The following is a 26,136-nucleotide window of genomic DNA, read 5'->3' on the forward strand; positions in this document are numbered from 1 at the left end:
GAATGTACTGAAATATTTTCTTTACCATGCCACAGGTTCAACATTTTATTTAACTTAAGATTTAAATACCTTTTGTCAAAGGAGAAGAGATCTAATGTAATCGGGTAATGAAGGCGATTCTTGGATAAGTACTGAGTTAGACTGTTAGAAAATTGGATATACGGGTGGAAAGATGGAATGATGTTCTTTTCCATGTGATATCGTGATTAGCTGGATGAAAGAAAATTTTCTCACAAAAACCGAGACGGAAAAAGGAGCTAACATTTCAGAGCGGACGCATCTATTGTAATGCCAAGTTATTTTGTTTGTATTCAGGTGGAAAGGGCGTAAGTAGATGGTTAAATGATGGAACTGAATCATGTAATTAATTTTCCTAATGATTTTGAAATGTATACATTGAGATGGTAAACAATAAAATATATGTTAACAAAATAATTTTTTATGGCAAACAGAAGATCAAAATATCGCAGTTCCATCTAACTGCGACATACCCCACTCCCTCACTCATTGCCTCAATTGTTAAAGGTGTTCGAAAATAGCATAATGCACTCATGAAAAAACATATTCAATACAATCAGAATAACTGCCAAGAGTTGTCGATAAGAAAATGGTTTAATTCCTTTTCTTCTGAAGCTCCTAGGAATAGGATATTCAAAGTGAGTCAGCTAAAATTTTAATCTAAAAATAACTCAAAACCCGTTAAAGATGATCAAATGTCTCTTCCCACGTGCGAATTGTTTTAACAGAACAAGATCAATTCCAGGTCAACTATGTAGGACGACACGTCAGGATATAATCAAAATAATGGCAATAGTAATTCTGTCATAAAATATTATTTATTTGTTTGTTCATTTCTATTCCTTTTAAAAGTGACGAAGTTAAGGGTCTTGCTCCACTTCTACTTTTAATGACATTCTTCCTTATTTCCTATCCTTACACATTAATACGATGCTGATTATGATATTGATGATGTTCATGGTTGAGGAGGGAGAGGAGATTTTAAGATATAATCTGCAGTGAAAATAGAGAATATGATAACTAGAGCCCGAATATTTAGGCTATAACAGATTGCAATGCAAATATTTCAAAGCAAATAACAAGTATACTCTACCCGGGCAACAGTTCTGCTATAGGCTTTGCATAATTATCAGGGTTGCGGCCTATTGGTTCCCCTTACAATTTATGTAACTCTCACTACACTACGGAAGAGCGGGTAGACGACAGTTCCTACCAGGTAAGTTGGCTTGCATTCTAACCTATTACTGCCCAAACATCGGGGCTCTAATGATAACATATTGACATATTTGTTGGTGTCAATGAAACAACCAAAGATTTTCCCATTGAGTAAGGTGTAAAACAAGGTGTACCCATCTCACCACAGCTCTTGACCGCAGCTTTAGAAATGGCAATATGAGAAATTCAATGGTAATATAGAGGAATCAGAGTTAATGGAAAATGTCTGAAGATTCCATTCTTCGGCTGTGATATCGTCTGCACCAGGTGCTTTCCCAGGCTTCATTTTTGTTGATGGCAGTGGACACTTCTTGGTAGTGGGCACTGGACGGTGAATGGGATCAGCTGCAGGTAGAGATAGATGAGAAAACTCCTTGTTGCTTGTATCCTAGAAAACTCCTTCCAGGGACGTATTATGCCATGTCTCTTTTGTAGGAGGAGGCTATTTCTGTCTCTGATGTGACACAATCGCGATTACGGGCAAGTTGTAGAGTCTATTCGTACTGGCAGGCTTATCCAGCTGGTCGGAGATGACTTTGTATGTGCTACTTTTGCTGTTGCTACAGCTCGTTTTCAGTGGCTTTAAGTACCCCGTACGTTTCTAAATCCCCCGTGCTGTATGTCTGGAGCCATGTTTCTTCTCCCCCGCTGCACATCACCATTCCACTACCAGGTCTGCTTGTCAATAAGGCGTCGGTTTGGTTTCGTGACACCTACGGTGGATTTGATACATGTCTTGATGGATTCAGAGAGTGTGTCCCAGCCAGCTTCTATGAATGGTTTCATTGCTGCCCTGACGGTAGCTCGATGTTCCACTAGCCTCTACCATGTAATACGTTCAGTCTTCGTGCTCGGCCTCACAGATACGTAATCTGTATGGACTGTGGCATCTAGTACAAGTAGTTCGTGTTGAGGAGTAACGCTGTCATATGGAATCAATTTCGTATCCTTGATCATCGGAAGGTCTCTTCGTCTTCTCATCCAGTACTCAATTTGGGACATTTGGCTTACACTATAGTAAGTGATAAGGTGATGTCTTTTGGTGTAGCTTCTTTAGTCGTCATCCACCACGCGTCACTAGTCCACGTCCATTTTCCTCATCGTTCGGGCAAAAATCGGGCGCGTCACTTAGACTGGACGCCCTAATCCGAATGAAGAGGAGTCAACTGCATGTTGATGCGACAAAAAATATACAATACGCATACAATAAATAGTGTGTTTTGTGGAACATTTTCCCTACTCTCGTTCCATTTCGGGGCAAGTTCCGTTTTCATTTGCATTATTTATTTTTCATTGAAACATTGTGCCCGAATATGTATTGATAAATAGTGTGATGTGTTAAGAACATAATATTGAAATTATAGGGTCATAGAATATTTGCAAAAGCTTTGATTAGTCCTTTCTCGAAACTTGTCAAATGAGGCCCTGATGAGCCTTAGTGAACCAAGTGTCCGCTGCTCATCCCGAAGGCCTGTAGATTACGAGGTGACGGGTGGTCAGCACGACGAATCCTCTCGACCGTTATTCTTGTCTTTCTACACCGAGATCTCTATCTCACCCTCAGATAGCTCCTCAATTGTAATCACGCAGGCTGAGTGGAAATATAATGAAATCGTGATAAAATGAACGTAACAGTGACTACATGAATGTAACGAAGATGGAAGAAATATAATCGTGACAAAATTAAATTAACAGCGACAATGTGAAAGTAACGATGATGGAAGAAATTGATGTTGAAGAAAGGAAAATAACAGTGACAACAAGAAAGTAACGGTGACAAAAGAAATAAAACTGTGACAAAAGGAACGTAACAGCGACAACATGAATATTACTATGATGGAAGAAATCAACGATACTGGAAAAAGTGTAATTTTGACTAAAGGAACGTATCTGTGACAACATGAAAGTAACTATGATGGAAGAAATGTAATCGTGTGAAAATTCAGTAACATAAACAATAAAAAACCAAACCAAACCCCATCGCACTACAGCCCTTGAAGGGCCTTAGCCTACCAAGCGACCGCTGCTCAGCCCGAAGGCCTGCAGATTACGAGGAGTCTAGTGGTCAGCACGACGAATCCTCTCGGCCGTTATTCTTGGCTTTCTAGACCGGGGCCGCCATCTCACCGTCAGATAGCTCCTCAATTCTAATCACGTAGGCTGAGTGTACCTCGAACCAGCCTTCAGGTCTAGGTAAAAATCACTGACCTGGCCGGGAATTGAACTCGGGTACTCCGGGTAAGAGGCAGGTACGCTACTCCTACACCACGGGGCCAGCTAACATAAATAATAATAATAATAATAATAATAATAATAATAATAATAATAATAATAATAATAATAATAATAATAATTGTACCGGGCGGTACGCCTCCACTCCGCTAATTTAAAATGTGCGCCAGTTGAAACTCCTCTGCTGGAGGAACTCTGAACTTTATCTACGCTATTAATTCTCTACTTTCTCAGAAGATGTCACCACGTGGAAAGTTTTGAGTTTTTGAACTGTGTCATTTTTGATGTGGTTTTGTTTCACTTGAAGTAAGAAGTGTGAACTTTCTCTTCTAGAGGACACTACTGAAGATCAACAATAGTGCAACCTAGTGAGGAGTCAAAGAACTATTTTTTTGGAGAAAATTTAATTTCAAGAGTTTGTTATTTGTTAAATTTCTTTCTGTCATTGTTTAAGTTGGCAATATTTACCCCTTTCTTCCCCTTGTTATGAATGTAACCAATCCCGAATTTCTTTAATTAATTTCTGACCAATCAGGGGTATCTTCCCCCAACTTGAATCTGTTGCGGGGTCCTAGCCAATAAAAACGTGGAGGGAGGGTGTTTTCATTCCCCTAACGCCTAGAACCTTCCGCGAGAGGATATAAACTGCTGATTTTAGGGTCTCCGGGCCACTTCTGTTCCATCTTTCAGTGTGTTAAGTACATAGCAGGGGGCGGGAAGCGCCTCTTTCTTCGGCAGCGGTCAACAACAAGGTAATGGCCGATTAATAACTTCTTTCTTTGCTAGCTCAGCAGTTTAACTTTCGGGGCGGGTTCTAAGCGTTCAACCATGTAACCTTTTCCTAAAATGTAACTACTCTTTTCATATATTCTCTTTTAAAACGACATATCGGGATAGAGAGTGCTTAACCCTCTCGAGCTCCCACTCATATTGTTTTGAGGTGAACTTATTTTTCTCAACCTATTCTTCGATAACGTAAAACAAATTGTTCTTTCCTAAGTCACCTCTGTAGTATGGGATTAGCCCTTGCATCAGTGGCCTAAGAGCCAAAGTAGGTCTTAAAATCAAAGTGTATTAGGAGTGCAAGTTCGCCTCCTCTCAAATTGTTTTAGAGGTCATTTAATTAAACCGCTTTTCATTTAACAGACCTCAGTAGGTTGGGTATTTTACCCCTGTGTATATGTCCTTTGAGGACAGCTTAAAAGTGGAGTTTGGAGTGGCCTATGATAGGCTTGTATTTTAAGGGGAAGTTGCCCTTTATTGAAAATTGTGTCTCTGCCTCAAGGAGGCTTTTGGGTGTAATTGGAAGCTTCTGGCATGTTTGGGGGTTTTCGGCCCCTTTGTTGTATGGTGTTCATTGTAAGGTTGGGCTCCTTGCTCAAGAATTATGTTTCTGACTTTTGAAGCCCCACACGGGGTACCTATGTAAATGTATTTTTCAATCGTGTTTCGGCTACTAAGTACCTGTTCTATTTGTTGTTACCTAATTTTGAAAAGAAAATATAACCTTGTTAAATTTTAAAATTAATTTCACTTTAGTAGCTTGAGACCTATTCACCGCCCGCACCTTCTTACACCTCTACCTACCACCAAAATACGGTAACAATAATAATAATAAATAGCAATGTTATTGACTTTACGTGCCACTAAATCTACCGACACGAGGCTGACGTATTAGAGCACCTTCAAATACCACCGGACTGAGCCAGGTTCGAACCGGCCAAGTCGGGATCAGAAGGCCAGCGCTTCAACCGTCTGAGCCACTCAGCCCGGCATTTGAGGTAACAGTAACAACATTAAAGTAACAGTGATGGAAGAAATATAACTGTGACAAAATAAACTCAACAGTGACAACCACAAAGTAACGATGATAGAAGAAATAATTTTGATGAAAGGAAAATTAACTAGTTCAACATGAAAGTAACGGTAATGGAATAAATATAACTGTGACAAAATGAACGTAACAGTGTCAATACGACGAAACATAACGTTAGCGATGACAAGCAGTTTACGATGACGAAACAAACATATCAGTGATAATAAGAAGATGACGATGACGATAGAAGTATTATCGTGACAAAAATAGCGGTGACAATAAGAAGAACAAGGTTATCAGGTTCCCACAGTTTACGAGGAAGGCACTTCTTTTAACTACTCACGTCAATGATAGTTCTCTGTTGTATTGTGAGCACATCCGGTTCTTGCACACATGACCATTAGATAAAAGGTTTCCGCTCTTTTATATCGTAATGGACGAGTAATGTGATCACAGCAACATTTTTTGTGAACACCCACATACAATGAAATTGTAATAAAATTGAAACTTAACCTTCTTTTGGAGAATATTTCTAGCACTCTGTCATCAACAGACATGCAGACGTACCATATCTTCCTTTTATCAGTTTTCATTTCGGCGGCGTCTTCTTTTAAGACCGTCGATGTTCCAGAACAACCAGTGGATACAAGAACTTGGCCAGTAAGTAATGTATTCACATTATTGATGAACCACACGAAATTGATAGCTTAGAAGACTTAACCGTTAGACTACAAAGTTCTAATACCGACAGCAGTTATTTCGAATGAAACTGGGTTACTGAAAATCTCTAGAAGAAATTGTTTTAGAATAATCAAAATATATCAAGATAGAGACCATTTTGAAAATACAGCATATTTAAACAATGAGTTCGGAAACAGTATAAGTCGAAGTTTTAACCATACTGATATTTCCTTCTGAAGACTATATTTCCATATTGCGAACCTTACGTATTAGAGTTTTCCACAATTTTTTCTTCGGTGTAAATTCTGTGAGATGCGGCTATAATCACCAAGGCACTATAGGATATGTATATCGAAATGTTCGGTACGTGACATTTCGGGGATTATTAAACCACGACATTCATTCCCTTTTCTTAATTGCAAAATTTTTCAACAATCAATGTATCACCACTATCATCAATAAATATAAATATAAATAATAATAATAATAATAATAATAATAATAATAGTAATAATAATACCGACCTCGATAGCTGCAGTCGCTTAAGTGCAGCCAGTATCCAGTATTCGGGAGATAGTGGGTTCGAACCCAACTGTCGGCATCCCTAAAAATGGTTTTCCGTGGTTTCCCATTTTCATACCTTGATTAAGGCCACGGCTGCTTCCTTCCCACTCCTAACCCTTTCCTGTCCCATCGTCGGCATAAAACCTATCTGTGTCGGTGCGACGTAAAACGACTTGCAAATATAAAAAATAAAAACATATATTTTGCTGCTCCCATACGGTCCAAAGACCACTGTAGTTTCAACGTACATCGAGATGTAATACTCGCCTACTCCCGGATTGGGTTGAGGCGCTGTCCTTCTGATCCTAATTTGGCAGGTTCGAACCTCTCTCAGTCCGGTGGTATTTCAAGGTGACGTGTAACGGGCTTTCCTGTGACCTAGACGAAACGCCAGTCAAAAAACAGCGGAAACTTATTTAAAACATGGCGCCGTTTGTACCTCCTGTACATAGAAGACAGAGTCCACGCACCTGTGAGGAGGAAGATGACGCAGACTTAGTGTTCAGAATTTTAATTTTAATATTTTCCCATTAAATTTATTCGCCACAGCCTCTCTTTATAGGCCTAATTCATGAAAATTTTCCGAGATCATCTCTTTCCGTCCACCAAAATGACGTCGTTCTTCATCTATATGACGCACTCCGGTTGCCCGGTCACGGAACCGGTTTCTGTCCGCGCAAAACCGTCCATGTTAATTTCAGATAGAACTCTAGGCCATAATAATAATGTTAATAAAAGTCCTGGGTTTAGAAGGTGCGGGAATTAGAACACTTCAATGAACCTCGTGTTCATATGTGGTTGGTTATTCCAAAATTGTTTCATCACTGCGAGTTTCATGCTTTGTTTCTAAATCGATGCTCTTTGGTGTAGTTGAGCCTAAGGAAGGTAAACTGGTACCTATATTTATCCAGAGGGTACTAGCAGCAATACAAGTGGGGTCGCAGTAATTCAGAGCGAATAGTTTCTTGAAGAGACTTTCTAGGCGAAGCTGAATCTGTGGATCAGTAAATCTGCCTTTCACATAAATACCTTTACACATCAGACAGTTGTAAGTATTTAATAATAATAATCATCATCATCATCTAAAGGCTTCGCCTTGTCGCTGCAACCATTGATCTCTTCTCTCTGCGATCCTTTTCATCTCTCCATAACCTTGGCATCCCAACATCTCAACTACCTCTTCAATGATCTTCTTCCGTGGTTTCCCTCTGCCTTTCTTTCCCATCACCTTGCCTTCGAACAAGTTCTTTATGAAGTTATTATGCCGGAGAATGTGACCGAAAACTGATGATTTTCTCCTTCTTATCGTTGTTATTAAATGTCTCTGGGTGTTTATTTCTCTAAGCACTGCTTCATTAGTTTTCTTCTCAATCCAGCTAGTTCTTGTCATCTTCCTCCATAGCCAAATTTCCACTGCCTCTAGTCGTTTCACGTCCTCCTTCAAGAGAGTCCATCCTTCACAGCCGTATAGCAGCACACTCCAAATGAACGTTTTGATAAATAATTTCTTTTGTTCATTATTTAAGGATTTATTAGTTAAGAGCTGCTTCTTCTCCTCAAAGGCTTTCTTACACAGGGAAATTCTTCTTTTTATTTCCCAGTGCATCTGTTGTCATCGGTAATAACTGATCCTAAGTAGCAGAACTTGTGCACCTGTTTTATTAAAATATTTCCAATTCTGAGCTGTGCCTCTGGCTTCATTTTAGATTTGCTTACAACCATAACATTAGTTTTATTTACATTAATGTTAAGTTGGAAATCTTTTAAGATGGATGTTAATTTGTTGAACATGATCTGCATGTTCTTCTCATTGTCAGCCAGAAGTGCAATATCGTCGGTAAATCTAATACAGTGTACAGTTGTTCCATTGATTTTAATGCCAGGTGTTTTGGATTTTAAAAATTTTCATGGCCTCTTCAATGTACTTAATAATAATAATAATAATAATAATAATAATAATAATAATAATAATAATAATAATAATAATTGCTTTACGTCCCACTAACTACTCTTTTACGATTTTCGGAGACGCCGAGGTGGCGGAATTGAGTCCCGCAGGAGGTCTTTTAAGTGCCAGTAAATCTACCGACACGAGGATGACGTATTTGAACACCTTCAAATACCACCGGACTGAGCCAGGATCGAACTTGCCATGTTGGGGTCAGAAGGCCAGCGCCTCAGCCGTCTGAGCAACTCAGCTCGGCAAGTATTTTAAATAATTGTTAATAGTGTAACGGACTCGTCACGTCACCGGCATCTACTTCAACGAAATTCGCCATGCACATAACCCTTATCTTTCTATTACTGATATGGACTCAGCTTCATTACGATAACACGCCGTATTTTACTCTGCAACTGGGACTTAAATACAAATATTTATTGAAAATCATATACTCTGTACGAACTTGAGTTCTATTTATCTTCACTACCTGCTGTCAACTGACTACCTTCTTGCCGGATCGCACTCATGATGACGACACACGATACTGTTTTGTTTGCTCCCGTAACATCTGGAATAATCCCGATGTGTTTCTCCTTAAATGTTTCCCCTACACTCAATCATATATAAACCAGGCTTTTCTCCGTGTTAATTGAGATGGACCTTAGCCTGTGTGGAGGGTAAAACGCCAAACATCGTTTCCGTCATTATGGAGCTATGCACATGAGTGCCTTTCCTGTGATAGTACAACCAACGTCGAGATGAGATATGACCAACATTACAATCCCTTCCTTTAAATTTGGAACTTCAGAAGGAACAACTTTTCCTTTGGAAATTTAAATTGGGAGCGTGGCATTTCCTAACCAAGTTTATACCTTCTTTCAATTTATGAATTGTTTCAAGTCATGAACTCAGATGCAAATCTCTCTCGAGCTGTGCGTGTTCTATATCTAGTGCTTCGCGAGTCCTATGCACGCCTAAGCGAAAACTGTGCTTCGGATTCATGTTTGTAATTGCGTAAGTTTGAATGAGATTGACTTGGAATAGCTTCCTTGGATAACCGTGATTTCGGCCTGGTTCATGATCTTGCTTAACATGAGCTTATACTGCGATTGACTGGTGATAGATGCAGTTGCTGAAAATGCAAACCTACAACCTGTTTTCCAGTCATTGACCGGTTCAGGGATGTAATGAATGAAGCATATATAGGCTGTTAGTACGATGGGATAGCCACTCCCAAAGTGATTTATTAATGAATGATAAATGCAATGAAATGAGAATGGAGAGTGTTGCTGGAATGAAAGATGACAGGGAAAACCGGAGTACCCGGAGAAAAACCTGTCCCGCCTCCGCCTTGTCCAGCACAAATCTCACATGGAGTGACCGGGATTTGAACCACGGTATCCAGCGGTGAGAGTCCGACGCGCTGCCGTCTGAGCCACGGAGGCTAGATGCAGTTCCTATTCACGTTAATTTATCTTTCTATGGACTTCTCTTCGGAAGACTTTTGTATTGTATCCTGTGCTTGTAACTATGTAACGTTTTTGTATTTCTTGCTACTCTTATTAACTTCTCCATAGGTAGGTATATTTTTCCTTTTTTTCTGCCTCCTCCTTTCCTTTCATGCTTCTTTCTCTCTTACTTTCTTTCTCGTAGGCTTTATCTTCAATCATGTTGCGAATTTTAAGATTAATGGTTGGGAAAGTACCATATTTGTATAGTTTCCTGGTCTCTTGAGAAATTTTCTAAAGAGTCTGATTTGTTTCAATACATTTGTCTTCAAAATTTATTATGTTTTTCTCTTGTTTCCTAATCTTGACATATCATGTTCCTAACTTGACTTGACACTCTCTGTTAATCAATGCTCATATGTACGGTTTCCACTGCGCTATTTCGTTAGTTGGGCGAGAATACAATCTGTCTTGGTTCTTCGAAACTACCATTATTACCACGGCCTCTGTTTATCCATCTGACATAACTGAATGATGTGAATTCTATGAACATCCTCATCTTGAAACTTCACAGTGCTATAAATATAGGGGACATTGCCTTATTTTTTTTTGATTCGTTGTGCCCAGCTGTGGAGCGCGTTTGAACTTATTTTGCACAATGTTTCTTCTTCTTTTCTTCCCAATATCTCTTCATTTTTTCACTGTGTTCCTTTCTGCGTGTTTCTGTCCAGCCTGTATTTTTTCTTGTTGGTTTCTCTGCAAATTTATGTTTGTTTACTAAGCTTCTAAATTTCATTATATCTTGAATGGTTTCGTCCTCGATACCCATTTCTTGTAGATCTTCATGTATTTCTGCTAACCAATTGTTGCGGATTTTCAGGGTTAGAGCTAGATTTAGAATTTTCTTTGTCAGCCTGTTGTTATCCATTCTGTGTAGGTGTCCGTAGAATTTTAGTCGTCTCTTTCTGATGGTATCTGTGATTTTTTCTGTGAATTGAAAAATTTCGTGTGGTTTCTTTTTCATCCAAATTCCATTTTCGAACTTTGGTCCTAGGATTTTTCTGAGAATTTTCCTCTCTTGTTTCTCAATGCTTTTCATTTGTGACCTGCCGCCAATGATCAGTGTTTCAGATGCATAAAGTGCCTCTGGTTTGATGACTGTATTGTAGTGTCGTAATTTTGCATTTTTTGATATACATCTTTTGTTGTATCTGTTCCATGTGATTTTGTAAGCCCTTTGCAGTTTAGCAGTTCTTTCTTTGTTAGCTTCCTGATTTAACCCTGCTGGCTGAATAATTTCACCTAGATACTTGAATTTGTCTACTTGGGAAATTATTCCACAATTGGTGATTAATGGTTGATTGTCGAATCTTGATTTAGTTCCTTCCATAAACTGCGTCTTTTCAAATGAAATTTGAAGTCCGGTTTTTGCGGCTATTTCATTCAATTTTTCTATGGATTGGATTGCTTCTTGTCTGTTGTTCGAAAGGATCGCAAGGTCATCTGCGAAAGCTAAGCAGTCAAGGTGAATTTTGTCTTTAAGAAGTCTGCCAATGTTTATACCTTTAGTTTCTTTTCTCCATTCACGAATCACTTTTTCTTTTATTATTATTATTATTATTATTATTATTATTATTATTATTATTATTATTATTATTTATTATTACTTTATTATTTGTATCGCCAATACAATATATATACAAATACCTCTGATTGGCAGCATAATACATATCCTGTGAACATTTATGGACATAAAATTTTTTGCAAAGTCAGCGACCATTTTGTTGGTCGTAGATGTTGATAGGTCAGGGTCTATCTTGTGACATGACATTGGAATATTGTGTGCTGTATCAGCTGCCATATTGCTGGACATGGATCATGATGATATTTATTTATTTCGATTTATAAGTACTCCTTGTGTGGAATGAAAGGATGGTCCTGTACCCCCTTCATGTCGTAAGAGGCTACTAGGTGAGGAACAACAAATGAGCCTATACTCGCTCTATCGGCTTCTAAGCCAAAAAACATATCCAAAATTTTATGCTCTTCTGTTTAGCGGAGAAATTTACATTATTTTTGGAACTGTTATTTGGAATATAGTCATTTTCCGGAACAGGAACAATCGGAACTGATCTACAAAAAAGAACAAGTTCACCAATCTCTACGTCACAGTATGAAATAAAATCGTATTTCCAGTCTTTTTATTGGTTGGCTACATTTTATCCATATGGGCAGTAATAATGAAGATATTCTCGAATTATATGTTTTTTGACGCGTCGGGTAATAGCGAGTACGACTAAACTAGAAATATGGTTGAGTTTTCATGGTCACGAACTACCTGTTGTGAGGAACCGATCACATGAAGGGTTATGGAAAGGGGCATTTATGAAAGCTCGGTGGGGCCGAGGATTGTGTAGTGCTATAACATCACCGAGCTGGAAAGAAACAGGAACTTAAAGGAGTGCACTGCCCTAAGCTTCTAAAACTAATCTACAATAACATTGCTGTGTCTAAATATTATTGTTAATGCTCTGTCCCAGATAGCTACGGCCCGGATTTTTATGAAGTAACAGGTTAGATTGCAAACTAATTTGGTTAGTAGGAAGTGTCGGCCACCCGCTCTTCCATAATGTAGCAAGAGTAACATAAATTAAATGGGTTCTGATGGGCCGTACCCCTAATATTTATGCAAACCCCATAGCATCGTCGTTGTGAAGATAGTCTATACTCGTTACTCGCTTCAGGAAGTTTGCATTCTAACCTATTAATGCATAAAAATCCGGGCTCTACTGATAGCTTTACTGCTGCAGTTACGATGTCTAGTCCGTAAAGAACGGAAAAGAAACACCTATTAGGACAATGTAGTTCACCCTTGCACAGTCAACGTTCTTTCAGGAAATTTATACTTTGCTGTTTATTCTTTTAGTACAGGTTATATCTACAGAGCGTTGAGATTACCATCAATGAAAATTACGGTAGCAGCAAGACTCAAGTGAGGAAGGATAAATCGGACAATCTAAGGAAATTAAGTGGCTACGTACAAGTCGATAAGCAGGTAGACTGCACAGTAAAGGTAAGAAACAATTACGAATATAATTTTCACTGCCAGTTAGTACCAAGTTAGCATGCAGTTGACGTTGAGTTTTATTGTGATCAAATGAATCGGTGTGTTGTGTTTGAGTTAGCAGTCTAGAGACTGTTTTGATGCAGTCCTCCATATGACCCTATCCTGTGCTAACATTTTCATTTCTACATAACTTGTACATCCTACATCTTCTCTAATCCGCTTGTCATATTCGTACCTTAATCTTCCCCTACCGTTTTCACAACCTACACTTCCCTCAAAATCCAGCTGTACAAGTCCTGGGTGTCTTAGGATGTGTCTTAACATTCTATATCTCCTTCTGGTCAAATTTGGCCAAACGGATTTCCTCTCAAAAAATTCGATTCAGTATCTCTTCATCTACCCATCTTGAGCTCACAGCTTCCTCAGAACAACAGAGGCTCTTATCGGGATACAACAGCTTTCCCGAACTGATCTCTGGCGTGCAAGGTTTAATAGCCTTGAGGGATGACTCACACACAGTGAGAAACTTCCCGCTGGATACACAGAGAAATGGACCACATGGATATCGCTCAACAGATTACGGTGAGGTGTTACTAAATGCAAGAATAATTTAATGAAATATGGTTTCCGTACGCAGTCACCGCTATGTGCATGTCGCGAAGTGCTTCAATGTAGTCAGTGTCCAACATCGTGTACTCCAAAGTTGCTAACTTCCGGATGACAAAGGTGTAAACGAACTTTCAGTTCAATGTTATATTGTTCATGTATCATGTACATATTATGCATTATGACCATATTAACTTCAATCATTGTAAGTGCTTCTGACACGAATAAAATAAAATCTACCAATCTCACCTTCAGCAGTCTTCTGCAACACCACATTTCAAAAGCTTCTATTCTCTTTCTTTCTGAGCTAGTTATCGTCCATGTTTCACTTCCATACAATGCCACGCTCCAGAAAAAGTCTTCAAAGACATCAATGTTCAAGGTGAACAAATTTCTTTCCTCAAGAAAGTCTTTCCTTGATTTTGCTAGACTGCATTTTATGTCCTCCTTACTTCTACCATCATTAGTTATTTTACTTCTCAAGTGACAATACTCGTCTACAGGGTCTTTTTTATGGCTTGTTCCGTGTGTCAGGGGAACACGCACGGAAGGCGATAGCGCGGCCGGGTGACTCATTTGCCGAGAGATATATTGCTTCATGACCGGTTAAGATGATCTAATCCAGTACGGTAGCGATGACCATTGCTTCTCAGCAATAGTTTAGTTTAGCATATGTGGTATTGGTAGCGTGTTCAATGAGTTCGCTTTAAAATAGCGTAGTGTTTGTAAGAATACCAACGAGTTATGTATACAGTAGAACAGCGTGTATTCATTGTGTTGTGCTATGAGAAGCATTCCTCTTATGCAGAATGCCGCTTTCGATCCATTCGAAAATTTCCTGGCATTCTCCCTCCTCACAGGAATACGGTACATAAATTATTAAAGAAGTTCCACACCACTGAGTCCATTCTTAACAAGAAATCACGCAAGAGGCGAACCGTTTTGACAGAGGAAAAGCTTGACGAAATAGGAACTCTCTTGGAAAGAACTCCAACAAAATCCCTGTCGCATCTCGCCGTACAAGCTAATGTGTCATTATCTTCTGCCCACAAAGCAACAAAACTGTTAAAAGCAAAACCGTACAAACCCACCCCTCCCCAATATGTAAAAGGACCTGACAGTTTCGCTAGGGTTCGGTATTGAAACTGGTGCCTTCAGTCAGTTCACGATGGGTATGTTGACCCAGAACATTTATTTTATAGTGATGAAGCATAGCTACACTTATGTGACTATGTAAATACTAAAATCAGTCGCTACTGATGTGCAGAAAATCCCCACCAGCTGCATATCCGTCCACTTCATGATGTAAAAGTACGTGTTTGGTGCGCAGTAAGTGCTCGTAGAATTATAGGGCCTATATGTTTCGGTGAAAGAATAAATGGTGATCTATATATAGACCTCATTCTCAGACCATTCTTTCAAGAGCTGAAGGAAGAAGAAAATAGTAACGGTTACTTCATACAAGATAATGCGACGGCACACACTGCTAATCGGTCTATGGAGGTAATACGGGAAGTTTTCGAAGATCGTGTTGTTAATTATGCTCCTAGATCTCCTGACTTAAATCACTGTGATTATTACCTGTGGGGGATGCCGAAGGGAAAAGTGTATGTGAACAACCCTGACAAAAGGGAAGAACTACAAGAAAACAGTACACAAGTTATTTCGAACATCACACGGGCTGCGATTCGCTGAGTGTCTACAAACTTATTTACGAGGTGTCAGGCGTGTTTGACAGCTGAGGGACAAAATTTTGAACATCAAATGTAATGTCAGGTAGGTTATAGACTAATAGTTTTTTAGACTAATGGATTTCTACAAGTGTGAATTGCCGTGAGTATTAGGAAGGAAAAGCGCCCCGTTATACCGGCTGACGACCGAGTGTCATTGCGCCAGCCGTGCCGTGCTCTGAGTGGCGCTGCGGGACCAGCTAAGAAAAGACCCTTTACTTCCTTCAAGACTTCATTTCCTAATCCAATATTTCCTACAACGCCTTACTTTGTTCGACCGCACTACATTACTTTTGTTTTGGACTTAATTATTTTCATCTTGTATCCCTGCTCTAACGCTATGTTCATACCATTCAGCAATTTCTCCAGATCTTTTGCAGAGTCAGATAAAATAACAATATCATCGGCAAATCTCAGGGCGTTGATTTCCTCTCCTTGTACTTTAATTCCCTTTCCTCTTTAAAAGGATCGGTATTATCAATATATAAGGTGATACCATCCGGTTTTAATCACTAGAACGTGAGTTAGATTGACCCATCACAGGTACTGTATGAATATGTGGAAATTATGTCCGTCATTTTGTGTTTTCATGCTTGCCAGTGTCTCTTCATTCTGTAGTTTTTCTTTCCCATTCGGACCGGTAAATTATTTCATTCTCAAATTCTGTACGTTACTTGATTTGCCAGTGCTTGAGATAAGTTGGCTAGGTTATGTTACGTTGAGGTAGGATATCTTAAGTTTTGTTAGCTTATGTTACGTTAAGTTCGGTTATTTATTATTTACATATTCTATGGCTACAAATTGGAATTCATCTTCGTCTTCTTATATGAATCTGTCCTGAGCATCTTATTTCAGCTGTTCATAACTTCTCCCTTGTTTGACATCTGTTAACATTCCAAACATTCTTCTTCCTCTTTCCTTTTCTTCCAATTTTTTTCCTCCATCACCGTCTGTTAAAGACAATTTCTAAGTAGTATATGACCCAACCAGTATATTTTCCTATTCCTTATCGTTTTCATCAGATGATTCTTCTCTCCTAAGTTCCTTTGAACTTCATCATTTCTCATTTTATCTGCCCACTTCACTTTTTCTATTCTTCTCCACAACCATATTCCAAAACTTTACAAACACTTTCCTTCTTTATTTCCATGTTTCAGCTCTATATGACACCACACTCCATACAAAACACTTTGCGAACCTTTTTCCTAAATCAGTAGGGATTTCCTTACATGTCAAAAGCCCTCTCACCTTTACGAACGCTTCTTTTCCCGTAGATATTCAGCTTCTTATTTCCTCGGTACAGCTTCAGTTCCATGTTAACAAAGTTTACAAATATCTGAATGACTTTACTTGTTTCAATGTATTTCTCTCTAATGTTATAATAACAGCAGTCTTCACCTTTCCTAATGTCATCACCTTAGTCTTCTCATTCATTCTTAACTCTTGACCCAACCTCTCGATATTTTCCAACATGACTTTCAAATCCTTTTTTCTGATTCCGCTAATACCGCCACATCATCTGCGCATTTTACGGTCTTCATTGGTTTTCCACCCACTACAACACCCCTTGCTTTTTCAAGGTCCGTCTGTAACAATTTTTCGGCTTATAAAGCCTACTGAACAAAATCGGTGACATGCAACATCCCTGTTACACAACTTTTACGACACCCACTTCTTCTGTTACATATTCGTCTAGTCTAACCATTACGATATACTCCAACAGTATAAAATTAAGAATAATTTCTTTAATTTATAAACATTACACTGAGATATCTAAACAGGCGACATATTTTATGACATTATCATTTGACATCTGGAAGCCGGTGAAGTTCCCATTATAGGACAAGGTCTTGCAGTCCTGTGTAATGTGGCGGATGATCTGCCTGTAAGCTCCACTAATTCATTTTAGAGATTGTAATTTATCACCCATATGGAGAGCATCTGCGCACCTTCCATGGTTGGTCTGTATTCTATTTAAGTCAGACAAAATTGTGCGAGGCTGTTCAAATGCAGTAGGTTTCCGCGTGATGCAGGGTACAGTTTGACAGCTTGGATGGCAGATTTCTTGCCAGCTTTGCTTCCAGGAACTTACAAGTTTGATTTTTGCCATAGCTAATTCCCCACCAGTGATCGTTGTTGGATGCCTAAATACTGGTCGGTGTTTTTTTAATCCTCCATGTCATTATGTATCGGAAGCTGAGGATTGTCTACACTTTTCTTGTAGTCTCGAAGAAGACCGTTATCCCACCGAAGGTCTGGAGGAGGTATGTGACTCAAGACTGGTAACCAGAAGGTAGGTGTTGTTCTTATTGTTCCACTGATAATTCGCATTGTGCTGTTTAGATGAGTGTCAACGTTTCTTGTGTGAGCGCTGTTTAGCCATACTGGAGAAAAATATTCTGCCACTGAATAGATAAATCCAGTTTCAGAGATGCGCAGTGGGTCAGCAGTGGAACTCCATGTAGTGCCACATAACTTATGGTGAATATTGTCTCTGGTTCTTAGCTTTGCTGCAGTATTTTCCAGATGCCTCTTGTAGGAGAGCCTTCTATCTAAAGTAATCCCAAGGTACTTGGGGTGGGTGTTGTGCTTAAGTTGATGGCCTTCAAAGTAAACACAAATTTGTCTGTTTGCTCATCTTCTACAGAGAGAGAAGCATGCTGTTTCTGTCTTTACATAATTCACTTGTAATCTCCACCTTCGAAAATATGTACCGAGGTCTGATAGATCTGATGTTAAGGTAGGTCCGGTTGTCTCAAAATTCTTGTGTCTTGTGGCTAAGACCCAGCCATCTGCAATCCTAAACTTCCCCTAGATGGTGCCTATCATGTCGGCAATACACAAACTGAACAGCACTGCAGCCAGCACAGGGCCTTGTGGTAATCCGCTACTAAGAATTATATAAAAAATCATGTAGAATACATTTAACACCTGTTATTGGATTTCCTGCTAGGATGCGGTGTAGTAAGTTGTCCGCTTGCAGAGGGAAAATAAAACGTTTCGACATACAGAGAAATTTCTTTTAAAAATGGCGCCCAACGTGTCAATAGTCGTATATCGGTAGTAAATAGGCGTGCCATCCTGTTTCCAAACTAAATTTTCTCGAATTGTTTCCGGATGTCCTTCTAGGGGTAGTTTTTCACGTCAATCATGACGCGATACAGAATATCAAGGGAATTTCCAATGTTAACAGTCCGTTAATAAACGTCCCATAACTCCTCCAGCAAAAGCACGAATAATATTAATTCTTTAACCGCAAGTTAAAGCGACGCTGCATATTTTGCGAGAACGAGTGTCCATAATCCTCATTTAGTTTTGAGCCCAGTTCGAACCACAAATTATTTATGTATTCTCAAGTAAATCAATTGTCATAATTTTAGCTATAAAAGTTCTTAAATTTTATAAAAAGAAGCAATATTTTCTTAGCACTCGTGTAATTTCATATTGTTATTAACATAGTCAGTTTTTATTTCGAAGGGAAGTATGGTTACCATGATAAAGAACAACAACCAGTGGGTTGAGAATTACAGACTTCTACCGAAGCCGTTCGATGCCTTTATGAAGGAGATGCAAGCGCCCATGGATTCCATTTCCGCACACTCAGGCATGTCCACCAAGTGTCCACTAGAACCGGTAAGTATCAGTTACTGCTTGCTAGAGATATATCAGTGACGGGTATCAATCTGAAGGAAGAAATATCAGTGACACCTAGATCCAGGATGTTTATGAAGCAATAGGTTAGAATGCAAACTCATTTGTTGAGTAGAACAGGCGTCCCCGCCACTCTTCTGTAACTAGAGTATCATAATTGTTAGGGGTTCTAAGAGGCCAAGCCCGTAATGTTTACCCAAACCTTATAGATGGACTGTTGTCCGGGTTATAATACACTTGTTACTCGGTTCAGTAAGTTTGCATTCAAATCCATTAATTCGGGGAGGCAGAGTCCCTAATGTGTATGCAAACGTCATAGCTGGACAGTTATGCGGGCTAGTGTCGACAGCACTATCCTCCACCAGGAACCACAATTCACCATACACTGCAGACGCCGCGTAACCACGTCGGAGGGTCTGTATTGCAAGAGCTACACATGTCTAAAAATGGCCGCATGGAATTTTTATGGTTATGGATTGGGATACTTCTCTAGAGAGTAGTTCGGTATATTTTGAATATCTTTCGAATCATTTAAGAAAAGGTTAAATAGGCAATTGTCACCTGGGTGGCAGCCCTAAATGCCGGTCAGTGGTAAATAAAAACGAGAAAGGGCAGACAATCTTCAAATGTGACCGGGGAGATGATATGGAGAATTCCATAGCAGACGATTTGTGAACACTTAACAGCACAATGAATTTCCCAAACTTAAATCATTGGCCATTTAAGCTGTAATGAAACTGAATTCTAACAATTACCAAAAACCATCACAAAGAAACCGAAGCAAAGGTAGAACAAAATCTGAATCATCAAGGAATTTTTAAAAAATTGCCCAGAATAGCGCAGCATGGAGGAAATGAATGTTGCAAATAACAGGGAGGAATATGGCAACTGAGTCGCAAAACGTAATTGTTTCAGGTTAAGGAAATAAAACCCAAAGAAATTGATTTTCAAGTTGATGATTGTATTTTTTCCTGAATGGAGTGACCATTAATTTTTAGATGACTAAGAGAAAAAACATCGTTCCTTGTTAGGATTGTGTACTTTATTCTGAACGAATGATGCAGTTCCTCTTATAGAAACCATCCATATGGACATGACTTTAATGACCCCCTTAAATGGAAAAGAAAGAGAAGAATATTAAAGAAATCTAGAGGACCAGAGCTACTCCGCAGCATTCGTTATAAATAGGTCAGATAACGCGTCTTGATATTAGTCTGTCGTACTCATATTGTCTGGCTGCTCTTTTCAATGATTCAATAAGAACCGCGTTATGGTACGCCACAGTTCGTAGTCAGACGTGATTCACCAGCACGTAATTCAGGAGAGAATGAAACAAAAACGAATCAAGTTGGTCCAGTATAACGGATTTGCCAACGCTGTTGTTAGTAAACTCTTTTAATGTATAGATGTTTGCTGTACGTTGTCTCTTCGCAATCCATAAGTTGAGACGTTTTGTGTGTTAAGCGATTACGTGTGCTGGTCAATGTTTGTATTTATCCTAGTGGTTGTGTGATTTGTAGGTAACGCATTATCATGTCCAGACCAACAAGAATTTTTAAGGAAAGGAAACTTCCAATAAAAGGCATTTGTGTGATGTAAAACACTGATTTTGGATGTTAATGATGCAATGTTGGTATTCAATAAAGGAATTAGAGACTGCAGCAGCTAGGTATTCAACCTGGAAGGTATCCAATGTCTCCACAGGGTGCAGGGTCATCAACCAGATTTTGATGCAGAAAACCTGGCAATTAGGGCCAGAAAGCCGCAGAGGTCTAGAAAGCAAGCCATACATGACGAGAACAACAGTGAAAATCCAGAATATGGCGCGACTGGCATGTATTAAGAGTACTGACAACTTAAAATCAAGGAAGTTCTTTACGTAGATCTGTAATATTTTTACAATTATTCCAATGTTAGCTGTAGTGTTACTGATTTTTATTCCTTTGTTTGTAATTTAATCATGATACTTACCAAATACTTTTGTGGCTATATATGGGGAAAATTTAGTGTACTATCAAAAATATAGAAAATATACTTTTCACTTGGCATTAAAACAAAAATGTCTGTTTACTGGCAAAGAATGTATCGATAACTGCATAGAAGTTCAACATCATAGGATTAGTACTTTCTGAAAAAAGTGTACTCAAAGTTCGTCAATTTAACATGGATTGTTAACAGTGAACACCAACATCATCATCATACCTCCACCACCATGAGCTTAGGACCTCCCAATAAGATGTGAAGTCGATTGAACTGAGAAATGCTCCACCGTCCTCCTTACTCGCCTGACATTTCCTCGTGTTATTCTATTCAGAACCATTGCAAATATTCCTTGGGCATTACATGAATTGGTCAAACAAATGAGAACGGGCGACAAAATTCTCTGACTTTCACACAGTTCGCAATGTGATTGTTGAAAACAGGTATTTGTACCAAAGGGTAATAAAACTTAAGAAAATATGTCTATCGATAGAAATTAAATCGTTGTTGCTATCTAATCTAAAACAGAGAGACGGGAAGTTAGGGAAAAGGCACGAGGAAAAACTGCACTAGCTGTTTAAATAAACAGATAAGGGGAGGATGATGAGAATACAGAGACTGCCCCGGCTACGGCATGTTTTTGTACCATACGGTATTCTTCCAACCGCGAATGTACACATCAGCCAAATGGAAGACGTACAAAAGGACGTCCAAGGACGAGGTGGAAAGATAGATAACTGCTGGCATTGGAATAAGTACAACCAACAACCAACATTGACGATTCTCCAGCTAATGGGCGAACATCTCTGACAGATGTAATGATATCAACTACCATATTGTAAGGATTGAACTTTGCTGAATATTTTCTCCTGCCGTAGAAATAAATGGCCTATTAAGAGTGGTCCAAAACAACGTGGAACGGGTATATGATCGTTAGAAGGTTGGGCATACTGATAAGTAATTTGAAAAAAATTGCTTCGATATCTCTCGCAATTTATCAGCTGCTCAAGTTAGCCAATCAAATCGCTTCGCCGGCGAATACAGATGGGCTTTGCCAGGCGGTCTTCCTAAATCTCACGTGGCTTATGGCCGGCTTCAGAGCACCAATAGAAGAAATAAACTTCTCCAGGGGAGGAACTTGAACAAGGACCTCCCTGCTAACAGGTTCGGCCAATAACAAGCACGCTACGTTTTCACTGGCTGAAACGCACGCTGCGTTAGTGTTTGATGCTCATTTCTCGGCATGGTTCTCCATCCCAACCAAGCCAGGTGCAGATTTAGCAACAAGAGCGAGATACCGACGTATTGTTTTCAAGTTACCTATTAGTATGACCAACACTGTAATGCTCACATACTCGGCACACGTTGTTTCTGACCACCAATAAATGATGATGATCGTGATTAGAATCCAGATTTTTATGCTGTAACAGTTTAGAATGCAAACTGTTTCTCCTAGTAGAAAGTGTCGTCTAGCCCTCTCTTCCGTAATGCAGTGAGATTAACATAACTTCTAGGGGTTCTAGTAGGCCTTGCCCCTAATGTTCATGCAACTCTCATAGCAGAGCCGTTTAGCGGGATAGCGTATAACTGTTACACGCTTCGGTACTTTTCCACTCAATCCCATTACTGCTTAAATATTCGGGTTGTAATGATGATGGTGGTGATGATGATGATGATGATGATGATGATGATGATTGTTAAAATTCAAATAGACTTATCTGAGACGTATCCTTTTGTTTTCAGGGAAATTATACGTTCGACAAATACGTTATGGAAGCTGAAGCCTTCCCAAGGGACATCCAGCTTGGAGAGTACCTGACTACTACAGAGTACACCGTGGGAGTCGAACAAATCGCCAAATTTGTCTTCTCCACCGTTTTAGACCCCATTGTCTGAGGCACATGACGAGAATTTGAAGGTTACATTCAATTTTGAAAAACAAATTTTATCGAAAATGTAGAATATCACACCAATAAAGGAATACAAATTGTTTCTCACCTGAAGAATTATTTTATTAATTTTATAAAACATGGATTGATGCAGCATTCTCTTGGTTAGCTGTGACTTCGTAGAGACCGGATGTTTAGACAGTAGTAGGTTAGAATGCAAACTAATTTCGCGAGTAAGAAGTGTTGTCGAAATCGCTCATCCGAAATGTAGCGAGAGTAACATATCCTCTAGGCGTTCTAACAGGCATGGCCCCTGATGCTTATGCAAATCTCATAACGGAAATGTTGTCCGGAGAAGTGTGAGTTTGCATTCTAACCTATTAAATGCCCAAACATTCGAGTTCTGCAGGATTCGTCTCTGTCTTCTTCACCGTTGTATGTGCAGGGTGGTCAAGAACAACGTGAGGCGGGTAAATGAGTGTTAGATTCTTGGTGATATTGATGAATAATTTGAAGAAATATATATCTCACGCCATTTTCATTTTATAAGCTGCTGAAGTTAGCAAATTAAATCGCTTCGGGGGCAAATACCAATGGGGTTTGCGAGCCGGTGTTTCTAAATTTGCACGTAGCTTAATGCGAGCTTCAGAGCACCAATGGAAGAACAAACATTCGGCAGGTGAAGGACTTGAACACAGGCCTCCGAGCTGATAAGATCGCACTATAGGGACACCGGATGAAACCCACGGTGTGTTTGACGCTCATTTCTCGGCAGGTCTCTCAAGCTGGTATTCAGCAACGTGCAGATTTGGCAATAACGTCCCGCAAACCCCATTTCAACTAGCCGGCGAAGCGATCAGATTGGCTAAATTCAGCAGATGAAAAAGTGATAACGCCGCTAGTTATAAAATTATTGTTTTCATATTATTTATCAGTATGGCCGACCCTCTAACGCTTAAGATGGAAGGTCACGCCAAATTTCTTCAATTCCTAGGTGAATCGATCAGTCTGTCAGTGCAGGAATTTGAGAACCTTGGTAGATATTTGCTGTGAGAATAATTCTCGTACGCACAGAACGCAACAACATGCACAAAAACTAATTCTCTTCTTTCATTGTTTCCAACTTTTCTTAATAAAAATGCTGAAAATTGGACTTGTGAGAAAAGGTGAAGAATAGATCTTAAAATGGTGTTGGATGTACTCGAGTCTGGCGCTGAAACATCACCAATTCCTTGTCTACTGGCTTAGATATTTTGGGCATCTTCCATTTACTTAACTCATTCGTTACACTTACTTTCATTGGCAGTAGGTTTGTGCCTTCCTTAACCTGTTACATCTCATTCCCGAGTTAACTCCAAGCAACGCGCCCTTCACCACTTCCGAGTTCAATCTGACGCCCGACTATGAAGGCAAGCCACCAAACGTTTCTGTGAAGCAGTATTGTATATTACAACCACGTATGAAAGATGCAGTCCAACCAGTTTATGTTCATTCTCTGTCAAATCTGTTCTTTTTGATAATTGATATGTTTGCGCATAATCGGACCACCACGACCGATGAGAGTAAAAATCTACAAAAACGGGGTCTATATAACATAACCCAATATTAAGTTAAAAGAAGGTATATAATGGTTCCACCTTTCAATACTTTTAAAATAAACTGCAACTGATCTCTTCAAGTACTTACTCCGTACTACATTTAAGTGCATATTTGATTCTTCTTCACACACAATGCTCTGCAACATGTATGTCTTAATAACGTATTTGATCTACGACTTCTTCATGGACACGCATTACTGATACTTAAAATTATACAGTGCCTCATAAACTACAACTAGAAATACGCATTTGACTTTAAACGTGTACATAACTTCGAACCCTCAATGCACAGTGCTCCATAAACTGCATCTGACAGCATCATCTAAACTTCATTTTTTACCTGTGCATCTTATTTGTGTGTTTTCCCTATATTTCAACGTAGAGTGCTCCTTAAATATTTTAGTGCTTTACTGACAGTAAACAAACAGAATGATTTAAACTTTTCTATGCATTGTTTTACACTTATTTGTAATTGGCTGATGATGACCATGAATACTGGTCGAAGACGCAACCAATTTTAATTAAATAGGAATGTAAACTTACATTTCTTATTTTAATAATACTGAAAGGTGGAAACATTATATACCTTCTTTTAACTTAATATTGAACTCACTTCAATAAGGAACAATATAAAATTCTTGTCTTAATAACAAATCCCAGACAAGAAAATTATTCTAAGAGGATCGCGAACACAATGCACAAACGCGGAGCTCCCTTCTACTGCCACCTAACGATGACTCTCGATGGACGAAACGTTTTTTAACCATTTTTACTAAGAAAAGGACAATGGTCCCCGGAAAGTTAATGTCAAGAAAAACCTGGAATAAAAGGCTTATGGTAAGAAAACGTGCAGCAACGAGAACTTTTTGGAACAATCATCGTGACTTTGGGGAGTTTCCGAGATAAGAAATGCACAAGTGGTGCAAAGTGCTCGGATGACACAGCAAGGTAAGGAAACCCTACAGGATCAAACGAAATTAGAATAAACGCAAGAAAATAATAATAATAATAAGAATAATAACAAAACCGAGTGAGTGGATGAGCGGATTTGATCACTTAGATGTCATTTTGCATTCAGGAAATAGTAGGTTCGAAACCTTGTTTCGATAGCCCGGCCGGTTTCCCCTGGTTTCATATTTCCACACCGGGAAAATGCTGGGCTGTACCTTAATTAAAGCCACAGTCGAATCCTTCCCACTCCTAGCCATTTCCTTTCCCACCATCACCATAAACTCTGTGTGTGTCGGAGCAACCGCAAAGCAAATATTGTAAAATAATAATATAATACTTAACGCCTAGATTGTTATGCAGTAACATGTTAGACTGCAAACTAATTTGGCTAGTAGGAACTGTCGGCCATCCACTCTTCCATAATGTAGCAAGAGTAACATAAATTATAGGGGTTCTAATGGGCAGTATCCCTAATGTTTATGCAAACCCCATAGCATAACCGTTGTGAAGGTAGACTATACTTGTTACTCGCTTTAGTAAGTTTGCATTCTAACCTATTAATAATAGTAACATTGTAATACGGCATAGTTAATTTTCTATGGTAGATGTTATTACGAGTCAAGAAATTACTTTACTTCATGTGTACACAAGCCATTATATTTAATTTTGCTAACAATCAGAGAATACAAGAAAGGGATGATTTAATCATTTAGAACAAGTATTATTTTCCTTGCGTGCAAAACTTAAT

At 39.1% G+C, this 26,136-nt stretch overlaps 1 protein-coding gene across 1 annotated transcript; it reads left to right on the forward strand.

The window, feature by feature from the left end:
* The first annotated feature begins 5,834 nt into the window (after positions 1 to 5,834).
* LOC136886249 (uncharacterized) lies at positions 5,835 to 22,854 on the forward strand. The gene is made up of 4 exons (XM_068230575.1): positions 5,835 to 5,941; positions 12,843 to 12,989; positions 18,797 to 18,952; positions 22,694 to 22,854. The coding sequence occupies exons 1-4, from the start codon at positions 5,837 to 5,839 to the stop codon at positions 22,844 to 22,846; spliced, it is 561 nt and encodes a 186-aa protein (XP_068086676.1). The 5' UTR covers positions 5,835 to 5,836; the 3' UTR covers positions 22,847 to 22,854.
* The last annotated feature ends 3,282 nt before the right edge of the window (positions 22,855 to 26,136 follow it).

This window comes from Anabrus simplex, chromosome X (genome assembly GCF_040414725.1).
Source record: "Anabrus simplex isolate iqAnaSimp1 chromosome X, ASM4041472v1, whole genome shotgun sequence".
Taxonomy (NCBI): Eukaryota; Metazoa; Arthropoda; class Insecta; order Orthoptera; family Tettigoniidae; genus Anabrus; species Anabrus simplex.